Here is an 8813-nt window from a genome sequence, read left to right on the forward strand (position 1 = left end):
ATGAACATATATTTCATTAATATATGCCACCATGTAAAATTCCTTAACAAAATGGCTAAAATTTGGGAGACAAAAAATAAAATAAAATAAAATAAAACTCAGAAAAATAAAAATGATTATTTTCATTTGTTTTTTTTTTCTTCTTCTTCTTCCTTAAATATATATGAGAGAAAATAAAAGGAAAAAAAATAATAATTAAAAAAAAAAGAACTTAATTTAAAACTATGTCTATATTAAATTATATATAGAGAGAGAGAGATTATATATTTAACAGCCTCCAAACTCCGATCTGAGGGCGAAGGGAGAGGTTTGATCGGGGATGTTTCCGGCGTGGCGTAAACCTAATGTGAGTGACACGTCACCGGCGGTGGTCCCGAACCTTATGAGCGTTGTGGGCCCTTCAATGTCAGACGTGGCAGCTGCATTTGTGGTCCCGAATTGAAGATCAGGTGCAGCCAGAACGCTGACTCTCCGACACGTGTCCTGCAGCTCTGTCTCATAATTGTTCGCCGGAAACGTCTGCGCCACCGCCGAGGAGGATGGAGGAAGTGCCTGCGGCTGCGGCGTTAACGTTGGAGTTTGTGAAAGGGGATTCATTATTTGTTGATGGTTGTTGTTGGTTTGTGTGTCTTCTTCTTCTTCTTCATCATCGCTATTATTATTATTATTATTACTATTATTGTTGTTATTATTATGATCGTCGTCGTCATCATCTTTGGCTTCTTGTTGGTACATTTCTTCTACCATGGGTTTCCACAAACGAACCCTGGCATTAATGAACCAATTTGATACCTGCAAAATACGTATAAATATATATCAATTAACTCATATTTATTTATCACTATCAAACACCAAATTACAAGAAAATTACCCCCACTGTTTACTACGTACTCAAATGCACATCATGTAAAAACAACCTTCACTCACTCTAAAACCCTATTACAGTGTGGACAAAAGAACTAGTACATAGATAATACATGATATACAAATGAATTTGTATCTATACTAAAATTTGGATCTACCTCTTTAACTCTACCAATTATAGGTTTTGCTTCTTTTTTTTTTTTTAATTAACCATGTTATTATACAGTTAGTTGTTAAACCTAAAAGTGTTATTGCTTATTACACTCCCTTAAGTTAGATAAATTTTTCTAAAAGAAACATCGTATGAATGTAAACTATTAGTTAAATGTAAAGTCAAAACATTATAATTATTTTTAATCAGATAGAAGAAGGTGGAGGATCATGATGTGCACTACAACATTTAAGCTAGGTTAGTACACCATTAATATCATTATTTATCATATCCAACCCCTAAAACGACCCATTCATATTATGTATAAAACAGCAGATTCATCTTACTTCTTTTTAAAAGTTTTTGTTTATTTATTATTATTATTTTTCTTTGTTATTATCCAAGATACAGCACAATTTAATATAAGAGTGAAAAGGGGAAGAAGGAGGTGGTAAAAAAAAAAAGGAAAGTAGGAAAATGGGTGTCTTAATCAGCCACCTTTTAGAACATAATAATGGCAGAACACACAGCAGCAGCAGCTGAATGCCGATGACAAATACAACAGTCTGACAATTATAATATCAACAAACAATATTACTTTTTAAAAACACTTTTCTTTTTCCTTTACAAATATTTGCCATTTCACAAATAAAAATATACTTAAATACTGCATTAATGAACCCACACACTTCACTTCTCTAACCACTCATAATCCTATATATACAAAAACAAAAAAAGAAAGAAAGAAATAAAGAAAAGAAACTCCTCTTTTTTTAATGATAACTCATGCATAATGCTTGATATTTAGAACAAGAGATGGTAGCAGTACTATACTATACTATCATAAAAAGGGTTTTGAATTTTGATCTTTTCCTTTGCTAACTGACATTTTTATTTATTATTATTGTTGTTTAAAAGTTCGTCTTGTTTGCTTATAACAACACTCTACTCTCTACTCTCTACTTTTGCTTTACTTTTCTGTTTCGTACTAATTCCATTTTTTGAAAGCTACAACTCCTTCCCATGTAACTATTTAAAACTATATATATATATATATATAACCATTTTATAAAAGGATTATAATGTTTTTTTTTTTCATGTCGGAAAACTAAAAATAGCTTAATTGATCTACACAGTGTTAATAATTGTAGGGTGTGGATAGGAGTTTAAACATCTCCATACTATAAATTTACTAAAAAAATCTTCATTTCTTAGCCTCCCCTATACGTTAAAGTTTTATTCAATTTTAGAAAATATAGTATGAATATGTTTCAAAACAAAATATTTATAAGCACAATTTAAAAGAGGACACCAGCATGGGAAAACCTGATAGTATGGAGACGGTTACCTTAACAGTGAAACACAACCTTGTTTTTAACACCAAAATATTCTCTTGTTTTTTCTAACTCTACAATAATGATTAATATATATATAATATATTCTTACTATTCCCTTTTTAATTTTCTGTCTTACTACGAATCTATACAGTGTCATCATGTTTTCTTATCGTGTATGGTTGGGTATTATTATCTGAAATAGGAAAGGGAAAAAGAAAAAACTATATAATATATGCATGTGTTTGTAAGTAGTGTACTTAGTGCTACACATTTATTACTCTCTTTCAAAATTTTATCAGAATTTTTGTCTTTGTAGTACGTGAATAAAGAATCCAAGGTCCAGACACACACCAATATTAATAGTAAAATAAACAAACAAATAAAATATACGAATAAATAAAAAAAGAAATTTAATTTATATACTTACTTGATTTCTTGACAAACCAGTCTGTCTAGCTAACAAATGCTTATCAGCATCACTAGGATACCTAAGAACAAAAAAGGATAAAAACATTAGCTCAAGGAGGTAACAATCTATAGGACATCATAATAACTTTGGAAGAGCTTGTTAGTGGAAGTCTATCAATCTCTATTCTAGAAAGAATTTGAAAATTTGGTGTATTTTTGTAAATATTTTAGACAATTATATCAAATGATCACTTATTTTGTTTTTTAATCTAAATAAGTTATGAGTTATTTTTATTGATATTCTATCATTTTCATCATCATGTTGCTGTTGTTGTTTGTTTGTTGGGTTTTGAGAGAGTTTTTAATGAAGCTCACTCACTAGGCTTGCTTTTTTTTTTTTCAGACAGCTTTTAGGGCTGACCAATTTTTTGACATCCTAGGACAGTGTATCACTGTTTCTTTTTTTGTTTTCCAGCTTTAATCTTTTGCTAATCACTTACACTCATTAATCTCTAAGTTGACTAATCAATTCTTTTTTTCTTTTTTTCTTTTCTTTTTTGTCTCTCTCTCTCTCATGGTCTAATTATAATTCCCCACCCTACATCTAAGTGTACCCCTGCTCACCTATAGATATACCTCCTCAAAGTACTCAATGTTTGTGAACTTCAAATCTATACATGAAATCTAATCTGTCAATTATATTTATTAATGATCAGAAAGGGATTGACTTTACCCATCTTGTTCAAATATCCCTATCCCATTTTCACTTGACTCTGTTTAAAAATTGATAGTTGAAGATAAAAGTTGATAGGTTACTTATTGGTGATTTCGTAACAGGAGGTTTAAGATCAGGTTATATGATTAAACTTATGTAAGGTTATTTGTTTGTTTGTTGGTTTTTAGTACTTTTCAGTAGTTCAGTTTTCTATAGTATTTCAAGTTTATAGTTGTGACAAAGTATTAGAGTGTTATATAATATTAAATATGGTTAAGATTTCTTTTGTCATTTTCTAAACAATTATGAAACATGTTTTTAATGTTTCAATGTTGGTGAAATAATGTAAATTCCATTTGAAAGTGTAAAGTTATATATTCGATTAAGTTTGAGTATTAATTTCAGTGTGTGTTTTAAAATGATTTGAAGTGTACTACATGAAATGATTTTAGTTAACAATTTTCATAATCATTCTAAAATATGCATTGAGTTCTTGGGTAAACTAACAAGTAATTGATAATCAGAATGAAAGTTGAATAAATTAAAGCAAGAAAGATAGATACGTACGGATGAAGGAAATGCTCGAAGAGCCAAGCTCGTAAGATATTGACAGAGCGTTCAGGCAAGCCGCGTTGAGGACGCCAAGCTTCTTGTTCCATAATACCCATTTGATGGAAAGCTCGTTGTTGTCTAAGGCTTTGCTCCAAGAGCTTAAGTCTAGGAGTCTCTCCTTTTGTTATTCCTGAAGCTCTTCCAGTTACTCCCCCATCTTTCTCTCCCAACATCTCGCAACTATGCTTCAACTGTGATGATATTGCGTCCTTTAAACACCGAAAATGCCTCGACATTGCCTTTTGCGCCAACGCCGTGTATGGCACTGCTGCCCTGAATCCCATCACCTCGTCGAATGAATTCACCACCATTTGCATTTGCTCACAATAATGATTGTATCTTCTATCAACCTGAATAGTTTAATAACCATATGAATATCAATACTTGCACTAGAACTATTTAACACCCACCACACACACAGTCACACACACAAGAAACCAACAAACTACAGTCAATTTATAAATATGAATAATAATATATGTATTTATATATACAAAAGAAATTTCTTGAAGCAAAGCAATCTTATACAAAAAGAAAGAAAAAGTTGGTAGTGCATCACCAATTAAGTTGGTCATCTTATAAAACAATTTAGAACAAAATCAGCCGGCTTTTTTTGGATTTAAAAAAACCGGCCGGATCATTATAGAATTTCCTAAAATAATGTGTAGATTAATATATATATAAAAAGAGATTACTTGCCTCATCAAGCATAGATAACAATTTGACCTTTCTCCTTTGATGTTCAATCCTATCAGTTGCTGACAAAGATGGTTGATGATCCTTTGTTGAAGATGAAGAAACTCCGGCACCATCGCCTCCACCGCCACCGTGGGAATTAGAATTGGAGGGCAAATTTGATTTATTATTGTGATTGTTTTTCTTAAATTGACCTCTTCCAACGCTACAAAATTCCTCTAATAATTCTTGAGCAGCTTTGATGTACTTTGAATTTCTCAATAAGTTGACAACTCCCAATGGATTGGAGGACCCAATTCCGACATGAGGATGATGGTGGTGATGATAAAGTAACCCATTGTTGCTGTCACCCATTCTCAATTCCTCAGCTTTTGCAGCTTCCAAAGAAGATGACAACGACAATGAAAGACGACCTTCATTAGGGTTTGATGAAGAATGGTCATTATTTGTTTCTTGCTGCGGCACCACCCCCCATGTGAATTGCCCATAAGACCCTCCTGAAGAAGGGTTTGGAAGAAGCATGTGGAGTGTTGACGACGGTGGTGGCGGTGGTGGCGGAGATGGCGACCGAGGATTCGGGTTCATTAGAAAAAGCTGCATGGCGACAGCCGAATCCGCCGCGTTGATTGTTTGCCTGTTACTATACCAATCAGTCTGCGGGGGTGGCGGTGGCGGCGGTGGTGGAAAATTGAACATTTCGGATAAAATTCCAGTGGAGTCATAAACGTGATGGACAGTGGATTGGTCATCGTTGTCGTCGTCATCGTCGATTCCGACTAAGGACGGTGGATGTGGCGGCGCGTCGTAACTGCCTTGGAGGCGGAGCTTCTCTTTACGGATCTGGTGAGCTATGTGTTGGTAATGTTGATGTGAGTCTTGGTGGTGAGTTGTGGAAGATCTATCAAAGCCATTGGAAAACGGCGTGAAGAAACCTGCCGCTGCTGCTGCAGCGGCCGCCGCCGCCGCTTGTTGGTAGTCTTGTTGTGACATAGAATCACAATTATATAGTGGTTTTTAATCACTGAAAATTGGGTATCAAAATTCTCATAATTTCACTACAAATTCAATCAACCAAGAAAAAACAATCAACACCCACAAGTTAATTTGAGGTAATAATTGAAAAAAAAAAGCTAAAAAATGAAAACTTTTCGCTAAAAAAATAAAGAGATACCTGTTAGAGGCAAAGGATTTGGGACATCATTTTCGTTTGAGTGGAATTGAAAGAGGTTGTTCGTTCTTCATTTTTTTAAAAAAATTTGTTGTTGTTGTTGTTGTCCTTCTATCTCTCGTCTTTTTCTTTCTTTTTCACTCTATTTTTTTAGGGCTGCAAATCGCCTTCTGGAAAAGGAGAGTTGGAGCTTCAATATCTATATATAATTTATATATATATAAAATTGAAGGGGAAAAAAATGGAGAGAGGTTTTAAGAGTGATATCTCTCTCAAACAAACCAACACTGTTTGAAGACACAAATCATAAAGAAATAAGGAAAGAGAATGCCTTTCTATTATATTCCCTCTCTTACTTTCTTCATTGTTTCTAATTTTATCTTCATTGGACACACTCCTTTTTCTTTTCTTCAAAAAATAAAATAAAATAAAATAAAAATAGTGAGATGCTTTCACCAAAATACCCTCCCTAACTTTTCATCCTTTTTGGTATGTAACAAATGAGATTAAGGTTGGATTAATAGGTAAATATTTTATGAATTTGTTATATTTTTTAAAAACCCAAATAAAATTCTGATTAAAGTTTAATAATTTGATTTTACAGTGCTTTGGAGAAAACAGAAGGAAAGGAATAAATTATAAAGAGATAAGGATAGTACAAAGTCACCTCAATGATCGGAGTTATGGAATGTCGGTAATGCCCACAAGAGTCATGAAATCCGGGGTTTGAATCGGAGGGTAAATGAGTAATTAGTGGAGGAATAATTAGCAAACCCGGAGAGAGACAAAACTCAAAAAGGGATTGTTGCAATGAAAATTAATTAAGGCTTTTATTTTATCTTTTCTTTTTTCTTCTTTTGTTTGTCGCACGTGTGGTAAGATATGTGGCACGTGCCATAGGGGGTTGAGATGAAATTACAAACTTAGGTTTCTTTCTTCCCTATGACATGTAACCTATGGTGTGAAAGCCACACCTAACCCTTTTGTGGCTTTGCAACTCTTCATATTTCCACCATATGTGGACCAATTTGCCCTCTCCCTACACCCTAATTTTCCATCTTTTTACTTCCCAAACTATTGGAGTTATACACACGCAACCACTAAACTCGAGTTTGATAGTATAATTTCATGTCGATTGATTTTTTTTTTATTTTATAAAAATCGAATAAAGGTTAGATATTATATTAAATTTATCTTTACTCATCAGCTTAATCTTTGGGTCAATCGATGATTTAATTAAGATATATGATATAACAAGTTGGTTCAGGAGCTATTCTGTGCAAACCACCAACATATTAAGCATGAGCTTAGGAATCATCATGGATTGATCTAGTGATAAAAAAGGAGACACAGTCTCAATATCTAACTAAGAGGTCATGGATTCAATCCATGGTGGCCACCTACCTAAGAATTAATTTTTTACAAGTTTCCTTGACACTTAGATGTTGTAGGGTCAGACAGTCTGTCATCATGTAAGATTAGTTGAGGTGTGGGTAAGCTGACTCGGACACTTACATATATTTTTTTTAAAAAAATAAGCATGAACTTAAGGGATTTATGCTCTTTATATATAATATCAAAGAGTTGTAGTTATAGGCTAATAGGTAAGTTCATGTCCAAGACTCGTTTAGTTTTGGATTAAAATCTCATATATATTTTTTAGAGTTTGTGATTGCCATATGGAGCAAAATTTCCTTCTAAGGTTCAAAGAATAACGTATGAAAGCACATTATATATTTTTGTGGCATTTTTAAGTGTCCCTAACTTGAGTCAACTATTCACTCTTCTTAATAGTTATTAAGTGTATTTGTATGTAAAGGTTAATAAATAAGTACGTAATTAGCTCTTTGATTTATTACCACATATATATGTATTAGTTGGAATTTTCAAATAAAGAATTATTTCAATAGTGTTGTTTAGTGTATGACATCAATATTAGACTCTATAAACGTAAAATTAGTATTTATTATTTCCCCTTACAAATTTTGTGAATTAGGTTTTTAATTACACGTTATGTTTACTATTACACATTTTCAATTGTTATCTTATGAGAAAGAGAATTATATGAAAAATATTTTGTATTATTACTAAACTATTTATTAGTAGGATTTCTAAAAAAAGGGGGAAAGATATTTAGACTAATTAAATAATATGATGAGTCAACGAATAATTTGGGTATTTTGTCGTTTACATAAAGAGTAGAGATCACACTGAGAAAGAGAAGAAAATTTTTCCAAATTTGTGTTACAAACAACTATGTATTATTAAACTATATTTATATTTAAAAAAAGAGAGAAAAATGAAGTTTCTTAAAAATAAAGAAAAGATATATATATATATATATGTGTGTGTGTATAGGTATTAAGAGGTGTATTTGAAGTGTGTACTACCAAACCCAAATGAAGAAGAAGATCAAAACTTTCTTTAGTTTCCAACTGCAAACCGGTTTGATATGTGACATTTCAACCACATCATTTTCTCATCTACTTTTTTTTTTCTTCAATTTATAATTTTTATATCCATGAACATTAAAAATCGATAAATCGAAAGGTGCACTTGAGTATCTACATAGATCATATTACCTTCATCACACTTCGGTCTAGAAGAAGTTAACAAAGAAAAATGGAAATTTTCAATCTTTTTTTGCTTGTAATAAGTTGTGTGAGGGTGTGTATGTGTTAACTTTCAATTTTAAATCTTACATTTAAATAAGTGTTGCATTATCTTAGGTCGTTTCATTTTTATTAACTTTTTCGCTAATTTGAACAAAAGCAATATGAACTCTTTATAAATTCACCTATAAATTTACAATACCTTTTTTTAGCTCAAGATTAAACTTATAAAAATTGACATAACTATTTA

General features: G+C 32.1%; 1 protein-coding gene across 2 annotated transcripts; it reads right to left on the minus strand.

Moving 5' to 3' along the window:
• Positions 1-195: 195 nt before the first annotated feature.
• LOC101212977 (BEL1-like homeodomain protein 2) lies at positions 196-6272 on the minus strand. 2 transcript variants are annotated; one of them, XM_011651056.2, is made up of 5 exons: positions 5955-6272; positions 4787-5804; positions 4043-4437; positions 2780-2840; positions 196-792 (listed from the first exon to the last, which is right to left on the minus strand). In XM_011651056.2, the coding sequence occupies exons 2-5, from the start codon at positions 5771-5773 to the stop codon at positions 268-270; spliced, it is 1968 nt and encodes a 655-aa protein (XP_011649358.1). In that variant the 5' UTR covers positions 5774-5804; positions 5955-6272; the 3' UTR covers positions 196-267. The 2 variants fall into 2 exon arrangements, with proteins under 2 accessions (XP_011649358.1, XP_011649357.1); XM_011651055.2 differs by having other exon boundaries at positions 4787-5838.
• Between the last annotated feature and the right edge of the window lie 2541 nt (positions 6273-8813).

This window comes from Cucumis sativus, chromosome 2 (assembly GCF_000004075.3).
Source record: "Cucumis sativus cultivar 9930 chromosome 2, Cucumber_9930_V3, whole genome shotgun sequence".
Taxonomy (NCBI): Eukaryota; Viridiplantae; Streptophyta; class Magnoliopsida; order Cucurbitales; family Cucurbitaceae; genus Cucumis; species Cucumis sativus.

What these genes read in the sequence shown, in the direction of transcription:
- LOC101212977 (XM_011651056.2), bottom strand. Translation starts at nt 5,773, where the DNA reads ATGTCACAACAAGACTACCAACAAGCGGCGGCGGCGGCCGCTGCAGCA. An exon ending in TTCGAGCATTTCCTTCATCC is followed by an intron (nt 2,841 to 4,042) that starts GTACGTATCTAT and finishes TTTTGTTCTTAG; the next exon opens with GTATCCTAGTGATGCTGATA. An exon ending in CTGGTTTGTCAAGAAATCAA is followed by an intron (nt 793 to 2,779) that starts GTAAGTATATAA and finishes CGTATTTTGCAG; the next exon opens with GTATCAAATTGGTTCATTAA.